At 48.4% G+C, this 23,472-nt stretch overlaps 1 protein-coding gene and 1 pseudogene across 5 annotated transcripts in view; one reads left to right on the plus strand and one right to left on the minus strand.

Moving 5' to 3' along the window:
- Positions 1-4,976: 4,976 nt before the first annotated feature.
- SGF29 (SAGA complex associated factor 29) overlaps positions 4,977-23,472 on the plus strand; it is a 29,768-nt gene continuing 11,272 nt past the window's right edge. The window contains exons 1-10 of one of the 4 annotated variants that reach the window (XM_081299216.1): positions 4,977-5,368; positions 9,853-9,941; positions 11,954-12,029; positions 12,707-12,779; positions 18,013-18,077; positions 18,907-19,036; positions 19,103-19,249; positions 19,490-19,525; positions 19,607-19,769; positions 20,440-20,519. In XM_081299216.1, the coding sequence (XP_081155342.1) occupies positions 9,867-9,941; positions 11,954-12,029; positions 12,707-12,779; positions 18,013-18,077; positions 18,907-19,036; positions 19,103-19,249; positions 19,490-19,525; positions 19,607-19,769; positions 20,440-20,519 (845 nt within the window). In that variant the 5' untranslated portion in view covers positions 4,977-5,368; positions 9,853-9,866. Of the gene's footprint in view, positions 5,369-9,852; positions 9,942-11,953; positions 12,030-12,706; positions 12,780-18,012; positions 18,078-18,906; positions 19,037-19,102; positions 19,250-19,489; positions 19,526-19,606; positions 19,770-20,439; positions 20,651-23,472 lie in introns of those variants that run through there. The other 3 variants (XR_014022659.1, XM_081299218.1, XM_081299217.1) reach the window with 3 other exon arrangements.
- Positions 21,007-23,425, minus strand: LOC308652243 (sulfotransferase 1A1-like; annotated as a pseudogene). Its single transcript has 6 exons — positions 23,278-23,425; positions 22,890-23,171; positions 22,047-22,173; positions 21,865-21,959; positions 21,241-21,420; positions 21,007-21,119 (listed from the first exon to the last, which is right to left on the minus strand). The product of its transcript is annotated as a sulfotransferase 1A1-like (transcript).

Here is a 23,472-nt window from a genome sequence, read left to right on the forward strand (position 1 = left end):
AATGCTACACACGGACTTATAGGGCCCCAAAGATGACTCAACGGGAAAAGTCAAGAGATGAGGTTTTACATCCTGTAGCCTCCAGCTGTGTGTAGCAGCAGGCACGAGGAAGTCTGCATTCTTTCTGCTTAGGGTCATACCTTGTGACATTCCAGCAGGTTGCCAAACACACCTATTACAACCCAGTAGGATCCACCTGCAGTAAACTCAGGGGGCTGTGGAGCAGGGGTCTGTGTGATAGACAGCAAAACACACCCAAAGCCAGGAGTTAAACAGGAATCAGAAAGTCCTGGATAGTTTGAGGGGTATACAGAAGTCACTGGCTCAAAGGATCCAGAGATTTCCTGAGCTAAGGCATGATGTATTCAACAAGATTATCAAATTAAGATTAATAAAAAGGGCTGGAGATGTAGCTCAGTGGTAGAGTGCCCTGGGTTCAATACCCTGCATGGCTAGGGGACCCTAAATGTGTTGCTAAGACCCCCATAACCCTGGTCCAGAGAAACTCTCAAATTTTACAGCTGTGCTTGCAATTTCCCTGGCTTTGTGATATCCTTAACTTGAATATAAATGGATGCCGTTTTTTTTATTTATTTAATTTTTGGTATCAGGGATTGAGCCCAAGGGCATTTAACCATGGAATCATATCCCCAGCCCTTTTAAATTTTTTTTTTTTAAAATTTTGAGACGAGACTTCACTAAGTTGCCGAGGTTGGCTTTGAACTTGTAATCCTCCTGTCTCAGCCTCCTCAGCTTCTGGGATTACAGGCATGAACCACTGCGCTGTGCTTTTAATACATTTTTAAATGAAAAAAAAAATCACTCCTACTAGAAGGATCTGAACCATGGGCCACGCGTGCCCCATAGAGGTGCAGTTGCTGCCCTGCTGTCCTGGATGGTGGTCAGTTTTTGGGATTGCCTATGGGCTACTGATCTTCAAAGGTCAAGTTCTGAGGAAGGTCAAGAGGATTCCCAGGGTGATCTTTGAGATCAGCTTGGTGGCTTTCACTCTGAGACATGCGTTGGTCCAGATGGGGAAGATGGATTCAGTTTTGCAGGGCTGTCAGGTTAGTGCATGCTGAGTCGCGTTAGGAGACTGGGGCGCCTCCTGGAGCTGAGCCCGCTGTGCTGCTGGTGCAGAACCTGAGCCACCATGCTGCTTCAGACCCAGACCCCTAGGGGCCACGAATCGGGAAGGCACCCCAGACATTGATGGCGCTGTCCGCATCGCCCCCTAAGGGCGACCCTGAGCCCAAGCCCAACATAGCCCTGGGCAGCCTAGGAGCCTGAGGCTGTACATCTGTAATCCTATTCTTGTGAGAAAATATCTTTTAGTTACTGAAAATAAAAAGGAGAGAATATGGGATGTACATACTCTCCATAATGGTGACATCCTAGACTGGAACTATAGAGAATTCTATTTTCTCCATTATATATTTTAGATTTTGGACTTTATTTATTTTTGGTACCAGGGACTGAACCCAGAGGGGATTAACCAATAAGCCACTTCCCCAGCCTTTTTAATTTTGAGACAGGACCTTGAGAAGTTGCTGAGGCTGGCTTTGAACTTACAGCCCTCCTGCTGTAGGATCCCGAGCTGCTGGATTGCAGTGGCCACCACGCCCAGCTTTACAATGTATAATTTATAAGCAGACAAAAGGCAATTTTTATGAGTTAATGTATTTCAACCTTTTGCTTCTTCATATTCCATGCATATGATGCCACCTTCTGGTGGCTTTTTGTGTATGCATCAGGGACAAAAAACATTGAATTGTCAACAGCTTCCTACACCTGTCTGCCTGAGGTGCTTGAGCTGCGCCCCTGAGTCCAATCCCTGGTACCAAAAAAACAAAACAAAAAACCCCCAAAACAAGAAACAAAACAAAACAAAAAAACCCCCAAACGTGTTTGACTCAGTCAGGGAGATGTGCAGATGAACAGGAGACATGGAGGTGAAGACACAGATAAATATGCTCCAGGCGCCTCTAGAGTGGCCCAGGAGACTGACATGAAGAGGGAGGGGGGTTTGGTTGGGAGGGAGGGAGGCGGGAAAGAAGTCAGGGATACCAGAACATGAACACATTTGCATTTTGTGGGTGGTTTTTGTTGTAGATGGACATAATTTCTATGTGGTGCTGAGGATCAAACCCAGTGCCTCACGTGTGCGAGGTAAATGCTCTACCACTGAGCCACAACCCCAGCCCCACATTTGCATTTTTAAAAGACCACTCTGGTCAGAAGAGATTTGGGGAGACCATTTAAGAGTGTATAGCTCCATCGGAGTGGTGGATACTTATCCCAGAGAAATCCTCACATAGGCCATGAGGGGACAAGCAGGAGGTCACTCACTATGGCATTGTGGCAGTAAATAATGGGAGGCAATTTAGAAGTCCATCATCGGGGTCCAAATGACTAAAATGTGGGTACCTGCTTTGAAATGCCACATGCTTATTCTAAGTCACACAAGGATGTACACACAAGGGCAGGTCTTAAAAGTAAAGTCCTGAATGGAAAAAGAAACAGAATGAGGTTGATAGCACAATGCCTTTGAGCCTGGGTGTGGTGGTGCACGCTGTAGTCCCAGCTTCTTGGAAGGCCGAAGCAGGAGGATTGCAAGTTTGAGGCAAATTTGGCAAGACCTTGTCTTGGAATAAAAATCATAAAGGACTAGGGGCAGGTGTAGCTCAGTTTTAGAATGCCCCCGGGGTTCAATCCCCAGCACCGCATGACAGACAGACAAAAAAAAACAAAACAAAAACAAAAAAATCACGATGAAAATGAGCCCACTGACTACGTTTTACAAGGACATTCCCATGTCCTACTTGTGAAAGGGGGAAGAGTAAAGAAAAAAGTTAAAGGAACAACAATATCTATACCGAGAGGCCAAGCAGAGCCCAGTGGTGATAGCGTGTCATGAAGGAGAAATGAGCATCTCAACCTCAGCACCTGATTAAAACAATAGCTGGCATGCTGGCACAGGCCTGGAATCCCAGCAACTTGGGGGGCTGAGTAGGAGGATCACAAGTTCCAGGCCCAACCTGGACAACCTAGAGAGACCCTCTCTCAAAATAAATTTTTAAAAGGGCTAGGATAGGGCCAGAGTCGTGGCTCAGTGGTAGAGTGCTTTTCTAGCATGCATAAGGCACTGGGTTTGATCCCTGGCACCACATAGAAAATAGAAACAAATAAAATAAAGGCATTGTGTCCAACTACAACTAAAAAAATATTAAAATGTTGGGTTCAATCTCCAGTACCAGGGCAGAGGGGGAGGGGAAGTAGATGGACTGTGTTCTGTGGATGAATACATGTAAAGCATTTTCTGCAGTGCCTGACACGCAGTGAATGCCCAACAAGTCTGTTTCTATACAGCAGATACTTACTGGTAGGTTGAATATGAGAGGAAAGGAAAGGGTGATGTTGAGGACGGGTACTAGTTCAGAATTATGCTGAGATCTGCTAGGTGTGGTGGCGCACGCCTGTAATCCCAGAGGCTCAGGAAGCTGAGGCAGGAGGATTGGGAGTTCATAGCCAGCCTCAGCAAAAGGGATGCACTAAGCAACTCAGGGAGTCCCTATTGCTAACTAAAATATAAAATAGGGTTGGGGATGTGGCTCAGATGCCCCCGAGTTCAATCTCTGGTACCCCCGCCTCAAAAAAAAATTATGCTGAGTGGGAGGTGAGGTGAAGAAATGAAAATGATGATAGATAATTCTTTTGAGAAATCTGGATATGAATGAGAAGACAGAAAGAAAGACAGAGCTCTCCCTTACATGTGGGCAATACTCTACAACATCCATTTTTTTTTTTTTTTGAGACAGTGTCTCCCTATTTTGTCCAGGCTGAGTTCAAATCATCCTCAGCTTCCTAACTAGCTGGGAACACAGGCATGTGCCACTAACACATTTTCTAAGTTAATATATGTTTACTGTAGAAAATCAGGAATTAAAGAAAAATTAAAAAAAATTGTGAACCACAAGAATGGAATCCTAATTAGAATAAGTTATACTCCATGTATGTATAAGATGTCAAAATACACTTTACCATCCTGTATATGTAAAAAGAATAAATAAAAATGTTGAAAAAAGCAATTATGAGCCTCAAATCTCTCCTCATGAGCAACTACAGTGGATATTTGTCATTCGGGAAAGCTCCTAAGAACTTCATGAATGTAAAATTTGTGGAATCCTTAAATAGCATAATATTCACAAAATGCAGGAGGTAGAACTGAGATTGGGTAGACTGTTCCTACTATTCATTGAGCTAGAGACTACAGAGAAGAAATTCAAGTTTGATGTAAGAAAATGATATGTTAATTTTGGGGCTGAAAGTTTCAGTGATGAAGTCTGAGATTTTCTAATTAATAGAAAAATATCAATGGCCTGTTAAATACCAGGTACTGTGCTAAGTACGGGGAATACTTCGATGAACAGAACAGATGAGCCTTACCCCAGAGAGCTAGCAAGTCTATCAAATAATCCACTAATATATAATTATATATTATATAGGAGTTCTGTAAGAAATCTTAAGGTACAAGATGGCTTTTGACAAACATCATAGGAGCTAAATATTTGCATATCCACGTTCTTAATTTCCTGGGGAGATTCTGTAAAATTGTGATTTCTAGATTAAAGAACGGTTTATAATTTGTTTGTTTTGTTTCTTTTTTTTTTTTGAGAGAGAGAGAGAGAGACAGAAAGAGAATTTTAATATTTATTTTTTAGTTCTCGGCGGACACAACATCTTTGTATGTGTTGCTGAGGATCGAACCCGGGCCGCACGCATGCCAGGCGAGAGCACTACCGCTGAAGCCACATCCCCAGCCCTATAATTTGTTTCTAATTATTAAAACACTTTATATTTTTTAAGCAGTTAAACTGAGTTGAAACTGCAGAGATCTTTTACAACCCCTGTGGGGTACTCCTTTCCCCATAAAAAATCTGCTGTATTTTTTTTTTTCTTTTTCTGATGTTGGGGATGAAACCCATGGTCTCGCGCATCCTAGGCGAGCGCTCCACTCTCGCTTTTAAGTACATTTGCTTTTTACAGCACCTTTGGGATGTGGGAGAAGACAATGCAAACACACAAGCACCGTAGTTTGCCGAGTCGTGCACAGGTGTCAATATAAAAACCACATTTCCCAAGAGGCAGCGCGGCACGTCACAGAGGAAGGGCCGCGCATGCGCACGAGAGCCCTCAGCGCTCAACCAAGCTCATAAAAGGAAAAAAAGCGTGTGTGGTTCTCGACGTGCCGCGAATCTTCCAACCCAAGTGCGTTACCATCCGCAGATTCTGAAAAAGCGTTCGCGGGACGCACCCACTGTCGCCGTCGTAATTTCCAGCGCGACGCGTTTGTTCCGCTTGAGATTCGGTAGGTGGGGCTGTGCCGCGGGCCTGGGAACGCCTGAGAAAGGCGGGCACGGAGGGCCGAGGTCCTTCCGTGCTCCGGTTCCGGGCCTCGCTGAGGGCCGCCTTCGAGTGGCCGTGCGCACGCGCCCTGCGCGGAAAGGGGCGGAGTTCGGGAAGGGCGCCTGGCGCCGGCCGCCCCGGGATCTGCGCGTGCGCTCTTCCATCCCCGGCGAGGGTGGGAAGCCACGCCACGCCGCGCCGAGCTTGATTGGGGAGCCCGCCCCCGGTTGATCAGTGAGGATGAGACCCTGGACACCTGCACTTTTTTCTCCTTGTCCCCAAAACGCACAACAGCCTCATTTATTCTTTTTCACCTTCCAGCTACCTCCAGTTAACCTCCAGTTAACCTCATTTGCATCCAAGGGCTAGACCCTTTAGCAGCTTTTTCTCTTCCAGTCTCTTCAGTTCCCTTCAGGCAGGCCGTTTGCTCCGTTAGTCCCCTGAAACAGTCCACTGGTGGTTTTCCAAAGCCACCAATGATCTCTGGGTCACCAAGTTCAATGATCAGTTAGTTCTAGGTCCTGAGCAGGATTTGGTGCAGTAGATCTCTGCCCCTTGTTGATTCCCCGTCCCCGCTTCCTTCTCCATCATTCTGTTAGCACATTTTTACCCTTGAGGCTTAGTTTCATTTCCGGGTGTCTGATTGTGAGTATTCTCCTTGGCACATGGCACATGGTACATGGTATGCCCCCCCTCTCCCCCACTTTTTTTTTTCTTTTTTTGCATTACTGGGGATTGAATCCAGAACTTCCCAGGGCTTTGGCCCATGCGAAGCAAGCTCTCTCTCTACTCCAGCCTTTTCTAAATCACATTTTGTGACAGAATCTTGCTAAAGTTCTTCAGGCTGGCCTCCAACTTATGATCCCTCTGCCTCAGCTTGCTGAGTATCTGGGGTTACAGGCACATGCCGATGCACTCAGCCTGGGAGGGCCTTTCTGCCTGAGAATTTGTTTTCAGTTCTTTGACATTCTCTGTTATTGTTAACTCAGGGTTATTCATTTATCTGCTTTATCTTCTGTCTCCTTTAGTGCTTATTTCTCCTACGGATAATTATATGGAACTGTAGTCATACAGCAGCTAGCTGTAGGAAACCATGCTGAAAAATGCATTTTTAGGTGTTTTCATTGTGCATTGTAGAGCGCACCTATACAAACCCAGACATTCCTAGGCTATAAGATATAGCCTGTTGCTCCTAGGCTACAACTCTGTATAGCATGTTACTGTACTAAATACTGTAGGTAATTGTCACAAAAAAGTACCTTTTATGTATACAAGCATAAGGAAAGTTATAGTAAAAATATTAGGCAGTTGGAATTTTTCGGCTCTTTTATAATATTATGCAACCACCATCAATATTTGGTCTATTCTTGACTAAAATGGCATTATGCAGTGTATAACTGTTTAATGTCTGGGTTCTTTTCTGGACTGTTTCCTAAGAGGAAGATGGGACTCTTTGTCTCATTCACTGTTATATATCCCTTGTGCCTGCTACAGAGTAGATTCCTAGAGCTGTGGTTGCACATGTGGTAAAAAAACAGATCAGTGTCACAGGTGACCAAGAAAAAAAGAAATTGGATTTCATAACAATTTAAAAACATCCAAGGACACAACTCAAAAAAGACAAAGCAACTTAAAAATGGATGAAGGCAACTCTCTAAGATACATAAATGGCCAACAAGCAAGCACAAGAAAAGATGCTTCCTGTCATTAGCCATCGGGGACATGTCAATCAAAACTGTAGTGATATCAGTTCAGGCTTACTAGGATGGCTGTAATAAAAAGACAGGTGACAGATGTGTTAGTATAGATGAAGACAGTGGAACCCTCACATTGCTGGTGGGAATGTAAAATGCTTTACCCACATTGGGAATAGGCAGTTCCTATGAATATTAAACATAGAGTCACCATATAATCCAGTGATGGATACCCACACCTAAATATATACGGAGAACATGAAAAAAATATGTCCATCCAGGGCTGGGGCTGTGGTTAGTGGTAGAGCACTCACCATGCGTGAAGCACTGGGTTTGATCCTCAATACCATATAAAAATAAAGATATTGTATCCATATTTTTAAAAAATATGTCCACACAAAAACTATATGTGAGTGTTCATCATTCATAATAGCCCAAAAGTGGACACAACCCAAATGGTCGTCAGTTGATGAATTTATATACAAAATGTGGTGTACCAAAACAATGGAATATTATTCAGTAGTATGAGGAAATGAAGTGCAGTACAGGCAAATCTAAAGAGGCAGAAGCTGGGCACCGTGATGCACACCTGTAATCCCAGCAGCTTGGGAGACTGAGGGAGGAGGATCGCAAGTTCAAAGCCAGCTTCAGCAAAAACGAGGTGCTAAGCAACTCAGTGACACTCTGTCTCTAAATAGAATACAAAATAGGGCTGGGGATGTGGCTCAGTGGCCCGGTGTCCCTGAGTTCAATCCCAGGTCCCCCCCCCCCAAAAAAAAATAGGCAGAAAGTACATTAGTATGTGCCTAGACTTAGGTGAATGGGAATTGTATACCTTTTTAAAGTGTACAATTCAGTGGGTTTAGCAAATATTACATTCAAATTAAGATTTTTTTTAAAGAGAGAGAGAGAATTTTTTAATATTTATTTATTTTTTTTAGTTTTCATCGACACAACATCTTTGTTTGTATGTGGTGCTGAGGATCGAACCCGGGCCACACGCATGCCAGGCGAGCGCACTACCGCTTGAGCCACATCCCCAGCCCAAGAATATTTTTTAATCCCCTGTCAAAAGTGTCTTATCCATTTCCTCTGTCTCCCTCAGTACTTCCCTACTTATCTTTGTATGGATTTGCTGATTCTGGATATTTCTTATAATTGGAAACATAATATGGGGTCTTTTGTGGCTGGCGTCTTTAATTAGCATAGGTTTTTTAGGTTTATCTATGTCATAACATATGTCAGTACTTCATTTCTTTTTATTGTTGAGTAATACTACATTATGTATATAATACCACACTTCCCCATTCATTTTCTCCACATGCTTGCCAACAATTGTTTTTCTTCTTTATTTATTTCCTTATTTTGGTACTGGGGATTGAACTCAGGGGCAGTCAACCAAAATAGTCCCCAGCCCTATTTTGTATTTTATTTAGAGACAGGGTCTCACTGAATTGCTTAGCACCCTTGCTTTTGCTGAGGCAGGCTTTGAACTTGCAATCTTCCTGCCTCGGCCTTCTGTGCTGCTGGGATTATAGGCGTGTGCCATTGCACTGAGCAACAATTGTTCTTATGTCTCTTTTTTTATGAATGAAATGATATATCTCCTTGTGATTTTGATTTGCATTCCCTGATGATAAAGAGGTGGAATGTGGTTTTATGTACTGGTTGGTCATTTGTACTGCTATAAGTTTGGATCTTAAATGTCTCCCAAAGACCCATGTGTTAAAGGCTTGGTTGACAGCCTGGGAGGTAGTGTAAGTTTTAGGAGGTGGGACTATTGGAAGAAAATTGGATCATCAGGGACATGCCCTTGAAGGGGATATTAAGTCCTGGCTCCCCCCTTTGTTTCCTGGCCACCATGAAGTGAACAGGCCTCCTCTGCCACATGCCCCCACTGTGATGTGCTGTGCCACCACGGGCCCAAGCAGCAAGGCCAAGTTGCCTCAGCCTGAAACCTCTGAAACTGAGAGCCAGAATAACCTTTTCTCCTTATAAGTTGATTATCTCAGGTATTTTTGTCAGTAATATATGTATATCTTTTTGAGAAGTTTCTGTTTTGGTAATTTTTGTCTGTGATCTGAGATTAGAGGTCCTAATTCATTCTTCTGTATGTGGATATCCACTTGTTCCTCTACCATCTGTTGAAGAGACTGTTTCCACATTGAGTTGTCTTTGTACCCTTTTTGTAACTCAGTTGACCTTGGATGTCAGGGTTTATTTCAGTGTCTGGATTCTGGTCCATTGGTCTACATGTAATCACCATTTTGATTACTATAGCTTTGTAGTAGTTTTGTAATTGGGAAATATGGTTCCTCTGACTTTTTAATTTTCAAAATTGTTTTGGGTCCCTTGACTTTGCTTATGAATTTTAGGATGAGTTTGTCAGTTTTTACAAAGAAGCCAGCTGGGATTTTCATATAGAATGCTCTGAATTTGTAGATCAATTTGAGGAATATTATCATCTTAATTTTCTGTCTTCTAAGATCCATTTATGTAGGTCTTCTTAATATCTTTCAAAAGTGTTTTATGGTTTACGCTGAAGAGTAAAGATTTTCTACTTTTATTAAACTTGTTCCTAAGTATTTTGTTTTCTTATTGTAAATGGAATTCTCTTTTTAATTTCATTTTTGGGTTGTTTGTGACAGGTGTATAGAAATACAAATGATTTTCTTTAGGACTTCCACGTATCTTTTGAAGGAATGCAGTTTAGCCCACAGGAACCACTGAAGTCCTCTCCCTTCCCCACCAGGCACCTTATACGCCATGGCCCTCGTGTCTGCTGACTCCCGCATTGCAGAACTTCTCACAGAGCTCCACCAGCTCATCAAGCAAACCCAGGTAGGAAGCCACAGCCCTCCAGAGGAGGGTCAGGGCTGTGACACAGAGCTGAGGAGGATTGCGGGTGGGACTTGTGTTCCCAGAGAATGTGAATGTAGGAATGAAGAAGGTGAGAGGAGGGTGTGGGCATGACTGGGACTCCTGTTGGATTTTCTGTAACGTACAGGATTTCTGGGTTCTTTTTGTTTAGCAGCTGTATTGGGAGATAATTCACATAGCATCCTATGCCCCATTTAAAGTGTGTAATCCAGTAGTTTTGAGTTTTTCAGAGTTGTGCAGCCATGTCTATAATATACATAATGGCGGATACATGACAGTAAGCATTTGTCAAAACCACACAGAGGGGCCTTGTTAGAGCACGGACTGCAGTTAGTAGTGTGTCAGTACTGGTCCCTCCTCGAAGCAGAGGAGCGACACTGAAGCAAGATGTGAATGATTGGGGAAACTGCATCGAAGAGAGCAGGGATATGGGGACTTTCTGTGCTGTGTGCTCTGTTTTTTTAAACCTAAAACTGCTCTAAAAATAGTTTACTAATGAAATAAAATTTGAAGAACAGAAAAAGACGCTGGCACAGCATTAGGGTTCCTTTCAGTTTATCATCATCCTGGTCTCCAGAACATCTCTCAGGAAGCCACTCAGGTCTGCCAGCTTCTGTTTGACCTGGTCAGCTTCCAGAAGCAGGAGTGGTCTTGGCAGGCATCCGGGCACCTGGTGTAAGAGTGAAGGGACACCATATTCTCTCGCTCTGAGCCTCTCTTAGGTTTTGCTATAAGACTGACTTCTTTCATCACATAACCCCTGTGAACATTCTTTGACCTCAGACGCAGGGTGCCAGATGCAGGCCTGCCCCCCGCCCCCCCCAACCTCACACTCACCAGGAGAGCATTGAGAGCGAGTGCTCCTCTCCTTTGTCAGTGGTAAACACTGTCCATACTTTTCCACCCGTGGGAGGTGTTAGATTGGCCGCTGTGCTGTCTGGGTGGCTGGTAGCGGTACCGTCTCGTCCATTCCCTGTTACTCCATCCACATGGGTCAGTTATGAGGAGCAGAGTGCTGGGCTCTCTCCACCGTGAGGCTGTGCTCACTGTTTGCCCCACTTTGCCACATGGCATAAAGGCACAGCCTACGCCTCATGTACTTAAAAAATCCTACATCAGAGTTAAAAGGAAGAGTTTTACCTTCTCGTGAGGGGTCGTCCCTGCCTCCAGTGTCTGTAGCTGTAGCCCTGCTCCCAGGGACCAGTATATGGGGAAGAATTGTACCAGTACATCCACCTTCAACTTCTTACCCCAGTCAATTGATCACAGCTGTGTGTGCTAATTTTTGGACTCTTGGTTCTGTTCTATTGATCCATGTGCTAGTGACACACCTTCATTCCTCTTTTTTTTTTTGGTGGCCCTGGGGACTGAACCACTTAGCTACATCCCCAGCACTTTTTATTTTATTTTGAGCCAGGGTCTTGCTAAGTTGCTGAGGCTGGCTCCTGCTCCAGCCTCCTGCCTTACAGGAGTGTGCCACTGTGCTGTTATGTTTTTGTTTTTGTTGTATAGAGCTGGGGGATGGAACCCTGGGCTTTAAGCATGCAAGGCAAGTGCTTGACCACTGAGCTACACACCCCAGCCCACCTCACCCTTGTGATGATTGTAGCTTTGTAGTAGATTGTGAATTGAGTCCTTCAATTTTCGTTTTTCAAGATTGTTTGGGCTAATGTGGGTCCTCGAGTGTCCATATGAGTTCGAGGATAAATTTGTCAATTTCTGCATAGAAGTCCCCGGGAATTTTAATAGTGATTCCATGGAATCTATAATTCATCTCTTTTTGATAAAGGGGGTCATTAGAGGATAACTCATGATTTAACTCTTAATGGCTTTTGTAATGTTTTTGCATTATTAGTCAGGGGAAAAACTTGTCTTGAACTTGTACATTTGGATTGATGGGATGGGGCTCTGGCCCAAGATGCAGGGTGCCAAATAAAGGCCTTGCTCCTGTCCCCTCAACCTCATGCTCACAGGAAGAGCGATCGAGGAGTGAACACAACCTAGTGAACATCCAGAAGACCCATGAGCGGATGCAGACAGAGAACAAGAGTGAGTAGTGGGGCTCAGGAGGGAGGGGCTGACCGGGTGAGAGCTGACCGGGAGCGCGGCAGTCACTGCTCTCACAGGGGGCTTTTGCATGTATCTGAGTATTCCATAATGATCCGCTCAGTGGGCCAGAGGCTCAGTGTTCCCTTAGGCTGAGTGACCTTAAGTGACCCAGGAGATTGATGATGGACTGATCAGTTCTAAAGAACCTCAAAAATCCCTATACTCTGGGGACTGGAAAGCTTGTGACTTGAGGCTGCATTTAGAGAAAGTTCCCCTTTGAGTGAAAAGCCACCCTGTTAGGTGGAGGGGGGGTTTGTGGAATGCAACTGTCCCCTGCACGCACCCCCGGGGCTCCTTGGTGGTCACACGTCTGGGCTGTGCTTTCCAGTCCTGAGTAGCTTTGAAAATTGTCCCTTTGTCTGATGCTGACCAGCATTTTCTGCTGTGTCATGATGGGGAGAGGCGGAACGTGCTGCCCTAGCCGTGGTGGTGTCTGAGCATGAACTTGCTCAGCAGGAGCTGTCGGCCCTTGGGTACACCGCGGAGCCAGTAAAGCCCAGGCTCTGGGTCCTGGCTTCTCTGAGCCTCCCAAATATGGCTCTGGTGTCCTGGGAGCAGTGCCACGTGGCCGCTGCCGCCCCTCGCCCATGCCTTCTCACTCTGTGCTCACTCTACAGTTTCTCCTTATTACCGGACAAAACTGCGAGGCCTCTACACCACCGCCAAGGCTGATGCGGAGGCCGAGTGCAAGTGAGTACCATCTTCCCTTCCTAGCGGGGCGCTGGGCTCTGGGCGCCCGCACACTAGAGCTCCCAGCCTGCGTCTCCTGTGGAGGAGAGTCATCCTGCCTGGCCTCTTTCCTGGTTCCCGCCCTCCTAGTGCCTCCTCCAGGGAGGTCTGCTGCTGGGTACCTGACGGCACAGCGTGAGTCAGGTCCCAGCACTGCCATTCCCTCGTCCTTTGCCCTGGGGCACAGCTTCAGCTGAGACTCTGTTCCCTCTTCAGGAAAGCTGGGACAGTCACTCCCTGTAGGATTGTGAACATAAAATGGGATAAAGCATAGACAATGACAGATGCCAGGGTTGGTGGGCTCTTATGGCCATCCCCCACGGTGGAAATTCGTTCTGTATTGAGGCCCAGTGATAATAAAGGCTGCTCTGCAGCCTCATTGTGCTGCTGGGACCATTCCAAGTACTTTTTATGTTTACTTCATTTAATCCACATAGCACTCCTTTGAGTAGTTTGCAGAAATTACCCCCATTTTACAGATAAGAAAACAGGCCCCAGAAGGGTTACGTAATCCACTAAAAACCTGGGTTGAGGCCTAAATTCTGTATTCTTTAATACCCTGCTAGATGACAAAATGGTGCCTTTCCACAGGGTATATTTATTTTACATGAATATATGTCACAGAATAGGGACAAAAGTTATTAGTGTTACTAAGTATAGGCTATTACTTTCTTTATTTACTTTTTAATGCAGGTGGTACCCAAGATGATAATTTCATGATTACATAATAAGCTGTGGTCTGCAGTTTAAATAACCGCTGAGCTTATTCTGGGACCTGGGATGCCAGCCGTGGGCCAGAGTCGCTGCTCGGCATTGTGATGGTCTCAGGACTCTTCCCTCCTCCTGTGTGGCTCCCTCAGGCTCTGTTCTGCATTTACCTCTTGTTTTTCTTTGTCATCTGCCCACCGTCTGCCCACCGTTCTGTAGGCTTTGCTGATGCTTATCTGAGTCTGGTGCTGGGCCATCTCTGCAGGTGACACAAGAAAGGGGAGAACCCTGCCTTCAAGGGCCCAGTCCAGAGAGCAGGCCTCAGGACTGGGGAAGAGGAGGGCAGGACACCAGAGCCTGTTGTACTGTGGGCCTCATCCTGGGGGCCGTGCAGGCCAGTGAAGACTTAAAGCAGGAATGAAAAAGAATGGTTGCGGGGGTTCAAGGCTAGGTGGGAGACTAGGCCTGAGATCTGATAGAAGTGAATGGGACAGTGGCAGTGGGGACTGGGAGCAAGGATGGGTTCAGAGCCATTTCTGAGCTGGGTCTGGTGGTGCACACCTGAAATCCCAGCTTCTCAGGAGGCCGAGGCAGGAGGATCAAAAGTTTGAGGCCAGGCTCAGCAATAGTGAGATTCTATCTCAAAATAGCAAATAAAAATAGGCTGAGGATATAGCAGCTCAGTAGTAAAGCACCCCTGGGTTTAATCCCCAGTATGGGGCGGGGGGAGCCATTTCTGAATCAAATTAGGGGCCAGTTAGCAAAGGGGAGATTGAATTCAGATTCCAAGGTTTCCAGCTTGGACAAAGGGGTCTGGTGGGGTCCCTTAGGGGACTTTAGCCAGGTTGGGAACAGAACAGAAGGGTGGGGCTGACTTAGGCAGGAGACACTGGATTCTGACTGAGGTGTCTTGAAATAGCTTCCTCCTCCTGGCTGGCCAGCCCTCCCCACCTTGCCCCATCCCTGGTCCGCAGATTATCATCTGGCAGAAGTTGGGCTATTTTTCACTCACCGAGGCTGGGGGGTGGCTCGCAGAGTCAGAGGTGTACCTTTTTTTTTTCTTTTTTCTTGGGTGCTCCGGGCCTCATACAGGCTAGATAAGGCTCTACCGTGGAGCTGCAGCCCCAGTCCTTCATTTGAGTATAAAAAGCAGACTGTACTTCCCAGTCTGACTGCTCGCGCAGTGAAGAGACTCTGGAACCAGTTTGGCGTGGGCCACCGCTGGCACTGCTCACAAGCTTAAACATGTTAAGCTTATTTGGTGGATGCAGGGCCCACCCTGAAGTTCTGCTGCTGTTTTACTTTTTCAGACTCTTTAACCTTCTTTCATTTGCTCCATAAATACTGAATCAAACCTTCTCAGCCCAATATTAGGGTGGAAAGGGGCATGGGCAAGAGGGGTACTCCAGTCTAGCTGGGGAGGACCCATACAGCTGGGTCTCACCATGTGCCCTGATCTGCGTCAGTGGTTTCTAAAAGAAAGAGTCATTCTTTTCTTTTTTCCCCTCAGTGCTGGATATTGACCTGGGGCACTCTACCACCGAAACAGGGTATCACTGTGGTACCTAGTCTGGCCTCAGACCTGCAATCCTCCTGCCTCAGCCTCTCAAGTCGCTGGAATTACACTACAGCTCCCAGCAACAGAGACATTCTTATATGACCCTATAGTACAGAATTCTGAAAATCAGGACAGTAATTCAGATACATACTGAGGAACTACAGAACTTCTTCATATTTCATCATTTTCTGCTCATGTCCTGTATAGTAAAAGAAATAGGCCATTTTTTCTAGTCGCCATTGCATTTAGTGTCACTTCTCTGTCTCCTTGAATCTAGAACTGTTCCAGGCTGTCTTGGCCTTTCATGATGTGACATTTTTAAGGACACAGATCATCTTGTAGCACATCTTTCCATATAGATGTGTCTGACGTTCCTCACTGCTAGATTCAGATTTTATGCTTTGGGCAGTGGTGGCACAGATGTAAGGTCCGTGGTGCGCCTACTAGAAGGCCCCAGGTGCTGTTTGTCCGTTGGTCAAGGTGGTGTCTTTGGCCTTTCTCAGGTTCTCATAATCAGTGAGTATCTTCTGGGAGATACTTTGTAACTATGCATACATCCTGTTTCACTTCAGACCATTAGTTTGAGTTTCCATTTTATGATTCTTGCCTGAAACAATTGGGATTTCACCAGGAGGTTCTCATGTCCAGATAGGGTGGATAACCACTTGTTTGGTATCTCACGGAGCAGAACTTTGGACATGCTGTACAAAAACTCTGTCCTCCAAATGGGCCCAGCATCAGTGACCAGCCTTTCAGAGTTTCCTTTGATCTACTGGCTTTTATTCTTTCTCTGCTCTCTGGACTTCCTGATTGCCAGTGTCCTAGTGTTCCCAAGCCTGTGGTGGCTAAGCCTCCCTTGCCCCACATATCAACCCCACTGAACTTGAGTGCTTCGCACAGTGGGGTAGCAGTTCACCTGCCCTCTTTGGTGTAGCTGCTGTCTTCCACTGTCCCCTGGCCTCTACCTGCTGAGTGCTATGAGTCACTTGCTCTGGACACCCACAGGGTCACATTCTGGAATGCTGTAATGTGGTTGTTCATGTGTCTCCTTCCTGTTGGACAGAGTCCCTTCTACCAAGGGGTGTTTAATAAAGCTTTGCTTGAGGAATGGGCTGGAGTCTGCTCTGGGAGCAGGTAATAAAATGACCCATAGTGGAGCACATTGCTCTTGAAATGCCCTCTGGGGTGGTTCCCCAAGATCTCAAATAAAGAAGCCTGCCTTGACTGGTTGCAGTGGTACTCGCCTGTAATCCCAGCTATGCTAATGCTGAGGCAGGAGGATTGCAAGTTCAAGACCAGTTTGGGCAATTTGGCGAGACCATGTCTCTAAATTAAAAATAAATAAATAAAAAGGACTGAGGATGAGAACCCAGGGGAGTGTCCCTGGGTTCAATTCTCAGTACCCGGACAGGAGTAGAAGCCTGCCTCCATGAAGTTTTGTGATATCTGCGCCAGGTGACTTGGGTTTCTATCAACTTGGAACCTCCATAAACTGACTTCCTTAGCTTCCTGGGGCCACAAGTCTGTGCAGAGGTCTGTGCCTGGTTGTGGTCTTGCATGGATGACTTTCCTGCGCTCTAGCGTTGCTCTTAGCCAGGACAGTCTCCACAGCACTGGCTCTGTCCTACCTAGGGAAGGCCCCGGGTTCTCACTTCTGTCCTCATCACCTCAGCAGGATGTTAGAGTGGCCTGAGCCGCAGCTGCTTTTCTGCAGGATATGTTACGTGCTCTTAGCACAGGCAGCCCAGCTAGACCTGCCTTCCTCCATAGGATCCTTATCTTAAGGCCTCGGGCCTGTTCTTCCTGCTGCCTTGCCATTTGTACTTTTAGCTAAGCCAGAAGTGGGGATTTAGCTTGGTGACAGAGCTCTGGCCTGGCATGCACCAGGCCTGATTTTGAGCCCCAGGGACCCCAGCCCAAACACACATGCAGATTACAAACAAACACAGGCATGGATTACTTAACACTCTGAGATGTGCAGCGTTAGGCAGGTTCATGATTGTGAGAACATGACAGAGAACTTAAGCAAATCTAGATGCTATAGGCCACACTCAGTGTGACCTCTCGATGCAAATAAGACATGCGGTAAACATGAGAGAGGTAGCTGCTGGTGTCAAGGGCATATTGCTTTCCAGTTAATTTCTTTATTTAATAAATCCGAGTATAATCTAACAATCAAAAGTGAAGTGAAGGGGCTGCGGCTGGGGCTCAGTGGCAGAGCGCTTGCCTCATAAGTGTGAGGCACTGGGTTCGATCCTCAGCACTACATAAAAATAAATAAATAAAATAAAGATATTGTGTCCATCTACAACTAAAAAAAAAAAAATAAAAAAAAGAAAGTGAAGTTAATGCTCAATCTGGTAGCATAGCCAGGCGCATTGGTGTACACCTGTAATCCCAGTAACTTGGGAGGCTGAGGCAGAAGGATCATGACTTTAAGGCCAGCCTCAGCAACTTAGTGAAGCCCTAAGCAATATAGCAAAACCCTGTCTGAAAATACAAAATGAAAAGGGTTGGGGATGTGACTCAGTGGTTAAGTGCCCCGTGTTCAATCCACAGTATCAAAAGAAAAAAACCCCAAACCCTAGTAGTAGCACAGTCACTGTTATTGAGTGTACTGTACTGTGTGTAACTGCGCATGCTCTACTGTCATACCTCTGGCCATGCAGTAGGTTTGTCTACACTATCACCGCCACACACATGTAGTGTGTTGCATTAGGATGTTGAAATGGCTGTGGGGTCACTGGGCGAGAGGAGGTTTCCAGCTCCCTTGTGTGCATTCCTTGTGCCCATTGAACGGTCCTTACATGGCCCGCATTGTCCTCTGGGACTCTAGTTTGCAGCAGTAGGGTTGCCTGAAGAGCCCATACTGGCATCAGCAGGAAAGTGCACGCCCCAAGACCTCTTCTCTGCCTTTCCTACCCTCAGCATCCTCCGCAAAGCCCTGGATAAGATTGCTGAGATCAAGTCGCTGTTGGAAGAGAGGCGGATTGGTGAGTTGGGGGAATGCACTAGGGTTTCCTGAGCAGGCAGAGTGGGGGCTGCTGAGGACAGCCATCAGGCCTTCTGTGGGGAGCCAGTGGCACTGACAGGTTATCACTGCACATGGCCTCGGGAAGGGTTTTCCTTCTGGTTCTCTCTTCTGAGAGGGCCTGTGCCTCCCTCCTTCCTCCCACCGCCCACTCTGCTTCTTGCTGTGGGGGGAATCTGGGGGCTTGGCAGAGCCCACCCTGTGTCCTGAAGCAAGGCCACGAGTGGCTGCCACCCAGGTGCTGCCTTCCAGACCCACAGACGCCATTGCCCTGGCTTCCCTGCCTGTCTTGCCATGGTGGGCAGACCCCTCGGCCCTTGGCCCTTGCCAGTTTGGTTTTGTTTGAAGTTGAGGGGTACGTGGAGCCATGCCTGAGAGGCCAAAAGTCCACGCTGAATGATTGGTTCTCAATTTTGGGTGAATAGATGATTAGAAAAGTGCCCGGAAGGGTAAGGCTCCTGCGGGTTTTGATGGCCCAGCACACTCAGGCCAACGGTACCCAGGTCAGGAGACAGAGGTGACTGCACCTCCAAACCACCCTTTGGAAACTTTCTAGCTCCTCCCCTCAAGGGTGACCATTGTCCCTACACCTCATCACCCTGGCAGTTTAGCTTGTCAGGGTCCCAACTTGGACATCTTGTGGATGGGCAGGGAAGGGGCTGGACCCTTGGTGGTAACTGGGGAGGTGGGGGCTCCCTGCTGAGCTCCTCTGACAGCACAGGGCAGGGTGCTGGGGGTCTCAGGGCAGGTGCCCCTCCCTGGGGCCTCAAGGGTGCACGTCCTTCCCACAGCGGCCAAGATCGCGGGTTTGTACAATGACTCGGAGCCGCCTCGTAAGACCATGCGCAGAGGGGTGCTGATGACCTTGCTGCAGCAGTCGGCCATGACCCTGCCCCTGTGGATCGGGAAGCCTGGTGACAAGTGAGGGTGGCAGCCAGCAGGGGGGCATGGTGTCCAGGCCCAGACTAATGCTCCTTCCACTCACAGGCCTCCACCCCTCTGTGGAGCCATTCCAGCCTCAGGGGACTATGTGGCCAAGCCTGGAGACAAGGTGGCTGCGCGGGTCAAGGCTGTGGATGGGGATGAGCAGTGGATCCTGGCAGAGGTGGTCAGTTACAGCCATGCCACCAACAAGTGAGTGGACACTCATCCCGCTGAACCTTGCTCACCACACCCTCTTCCGCTGGCATTGTTCAGCCTGTGTGCACAGTGGGAGAAGAGCTTCCCCGAGGGCACCTGGGCAGGAGGTGTGGGAGGCACTGGGCTCCTCGGGCCACTTTCCCACTCTCCATCTCCCCCTCCTCCTCTTTCTGGCTCCCTGGCTTGCAGTGGGCACCTGGCTACACCTGGTGTCCTCCTTCCGTTCCCCCACAGGTATGAGGTAGACGACATTGATGAAGAAGGCAAAGAGTGAGTGTCCAGCTGGGAATGGGTGGCCAGGCTCCTGGCAAGTGGTCTCCCTGGCCCTGGGCTGATTGGGTCTCCCCTCAGGAGACACACCCTGAGCCGCCGGCGCATCATCCCACTGCCCCAGTGGAAAGCCAACCCTGAGACGGACCCTGAGGCCTTATTCCAGAAGGAGCAACTTGTATTGGCCTTGTATCCCCAGACCACCTGCTTCTACCGTGCCCTGATCCATACGCCCCCACAGCGGGTAAGGCAGCCTCGTGGACAGGCCTTTCATGACACCCGGCTCCCAGACAGGGCATGGGGTCATCTTCCGAGTCCTTCCTTTTTCTCCTCTCATGGCCTCATAACTCAAAGGACCCGCATCTACCTTGTGAATCCTTCCTGCCCAGCCTGAGCCGGAGCCTGCCCCCAGTGAGCAGGCTGCTCTGCCCTCCTTCCTCACTTTGACCATAATTGGACCCCAGGCCCAAGCTAGGAGCATGTACCAATGTCTCCTGACTCCCTCCGTCACCCCAGCTCTTGCTGACACTGACACGTGAGACTCTGGTCGTTGGTAACCTGATGTAGCTAAAGGCTATTCTCCCTGTGCCTCTAGGACACCTGTCTGCTCTCTGGGCTGTCCTTAATCCTCTCAACACAGGGCTCCTGAATGGCCCCAGACATCCTTGCAGGTCTAGGCTGACCCTTGGGTAGCGAGTCTCTCTTATTTCCCACTCTTTATCCCCTGCCCTGGAGAACTAGCTCTGGAGTAGCAGGGACTGGGGTGAGCATCTGGACCCCTTGACTCCACAGTGAAAGATGAGGACCAGAGAGGCTGGGAGCTCATAGCGTTCCTGCTGGGCCAGGCTCCAGGCCAGGAGAAGGCTGGCCTGTGCCAGCAGCCTCTGACCAACCCCTCCTGTTTGCCCTGGCAGCCCCAAGATGACTACTCGGTTCTCTTTGAAGACACCTCCTATGCAGATGGCTACTCCCCTCCCCTCAATGTGGCCCAGAGGTACGTGGTGGCTTGTAAGGAACCCAAGAAAAAGTGAAGCTAACTGGCAGACTGGAGGTTTGCTGCTGCCGTCCTCATGGGAGAAGGCAAGAGAGGATTTTCTGGGATCAAATAAATATTCTTCCCCCTCTCGTATGTCTCCTGGCTTTCCTCTGTAGGGGGTGGGGCAGAGGGCCCTACCTGCTCCAGAGAGTCTTCGAAGAGAATCTCTGTCTTGAACAGATTGTATAGATATTTTAAATTTTTATTTTTTGGTGATAATGAAAATTGAACTCACCCATACTCTACCTCTCAGCTGCATTTGTAACCTTCCTTGCCTTTTTCTTTTTTTTTCCTTAATGTTATTTTATTTTGAGGTAGCCTAGGCTGGCCTCGAACTTTAGGATCTTCCTGTCTTAGCCTCCTGAGAGCTGGCATATAGATGTGAACCTCTCTCTTTGTATTTTATTCCTGAGGTCATGGGTCAGGCTTGTGCCCACGACACCACTCAGATCTCCCAGCGGAAGTTGAGCTTGCAGCCTGCCATCTTCTCAGCATAGTGGGCGTCAAAGTGCTCATTCTGGGCCATAGTAAGGGCAGATTTCCAGTCCCCTGAGATGCCTGGGGAGGGGCAGAGTAATGCTGGAGTCCCATACACAGGTGGTCCCAAGAGACTCGAGGCAGGCTCTGGCAGCTGCTTCCACCCTTCCCTCCCCAAATACCCTCCCGTTGGGGCACCCACCTTTCCTCATGAAGGGAGAAATACTGTGGTCTAGGATATGAGTAGGAAAGGTGCTGGAGTTAGCCATGGGGTTCTTCTCCATCTCCTTGAAGGATGTGGCTGGACGATGTGATCCACAGTTTTCTCTGACAGGGAGCGCCCCAGAAACTCCATGATTTTCTGAATTTCCCTTTCCAGGTTCTAGAGCAGTAGAAGGGCTCTTCAGACAGGGCTTGGATTGCTTATGGGAAGTGGGGGCTGGCCATTTCCACTTGGAAACCTCCCAGCCCCAGCTGCTTCACCCTGGGCCTCTTTCCCTGGAGCAAAATGACTAGCTCTCTGCCTTAGGGTTCTGGAGTGAGCCCTGTGTGGTGCCTTAGGAGAGAGGGCAGGGACAATCTTTTAGAACTGTGGCCCCAGGTGTGGCGCAGCCTTGGGCATGTGTAGCTGACCCAGGTGCTAGAATATAAGGGCTATGCTGGGTCCTGAGCTGGGCTGGCTCTGAGGTTCTAGGACAGGAAGGCAATGTGGGGAGTCCTGGACTGGGTGGGCCTGCCAAAGGGGATGGTCCTGAGGGCCTTGTCAGGTCCCCTGAGGTTCCTGCCTCCTGGGTGGGACATAGATAGAAGTAGTAGACAGTCTCACCTCCTTCAGGTCTTCATAGAAGAGGTAGAGCACAGGGTGGGTGCGGTTCAGCTCCCCCCACTCCTGCATGTGCTGGTACCATGACCCATAGGACACTGGGGAAGGGATCAGAAGGATTTGGTATGAGTTTTAGGTGGCCATCCTCAGCTCCTGCCCTCTCCTTCCTCCAGATTGGGGCCCACCTTGTCCATCCACGAACTTCTCCAGGAAGCTGTCCCAGGTGCCAGGGTCAGGGTGCACCTTGGCCATTTTGTAGAAGTTGTAATAGGAGACAGCCACGTCCTTTGCATTGCGGGCAACATAGATCACCTGCAGGGACAGATGACACCCACTGCCAGCTACGCCACCCCACGCACACACCCCAGGACTGCCTCCCTCCTGCCTGCCTGGCCCCCTCACAGGACCTCTGTGGGGGGTTCCCTCTCAGCTTGACAAGGGAACAGGCGAGGCCTTGAGGCTGACTTGCTGGAGACCTCAGGGATGGCTACGGCAGCTGGGATCTGAACTCCGCTTTGATGGGAGACTCCTGGCTGGTCCCTGGAGCTGTACTTCATCCTAATCTGACCCCTTGAATTCCACCGCACACCCAGATGGAGATCAAGGCAGGCTGAGTCTCTCGAGCCCCTGTACGAGCCTCTAAGCGCCTGAGCTCTCCTGTTCTCAGGTCTGAACTAAAGAAGGCATGGGGCCCCAAGCCTTTAATCCCAATGGCTCAGGAAGCTGAGGCGGGAGGATCCCAAGTTCAAAGGCATCCTCAGCAACTTAGGACCTAAGCAACTTGGCAACATCCTGTCTCTAAAATATTTAAAAAGGGCTAGGGATGTGGCTCAGTGGTTAAATGAACCAGGTTCTATGCCAGGTACCTGCCCCCAGCCCCGCCAAAAAAACAGTCTCACTCTCCTTGTCTTGGCCCTGCCACAGTGAGGGCAGGTGGCCTTCACACTTGAGTGGAGACACAGCTTGAAGAGACTTTCCTAGGAAGAGGACCAAAGCTGCAATGGTCCAGTGGGCCCCCTGCCACTCACCTTGACCTTCAGACTTGGGGAAGCAGGGCCAGTGGCAATGGGTCTTGAGGATCCGTGGAGCAGGTGTGTCTTTTAGAGACTCCAGGCCTAAGGTGTGGGCAGGGGAAGGTCTGATGAGCTGGAACCTGGAACTTGGCCCAGGACAACACCAGGCACTTGAGGGGAGACCTGGGCATTTGAACTCAAGGTAGGACACCCTAAAATATATGGGGGCCCAATGACACTTCCTTATGTCTCCACCCTGGTAGATCATCTCCAGTATCTCACTTAACCAAGTGGTGCCTGGAAAGGGAGAGAAGCAGGCATGATCAGGGTGGGGGCCTGGCTCTGGTGACCAAGGTGGGGACTGCAGCCCCAGTAGGGGAGCGAGGTGGCCGTCCTCACTTACCAGACTTGGGTTAGGTGCTGATGAGCAGGTCATTGGGCCAGGTCTGGAAGCTCTGAAGTGGCCCCATCCCTCTGCAAAGTACTTGGTGGGTAGGGACCCCCTTCACACTGACCAGCAGAGGACAGGAGTTATCCTGGACCAGCTCCATGCTGCTGAGTCAGGGACCAGCACCTGCTCTACCTCTCTGAATTCCAT

The sequence above is a fragment of the Spermophilus citellus genome, assembly GCF_964194105.1.
Source record: "Spermophilus citellus genome assembly, chromosome: 6".
NCBI lineage: Eukaryota > Metazoa > Chordata > Mammalia > Rodentia > Sciuridae > Spermophilus > Spermophilus citellus.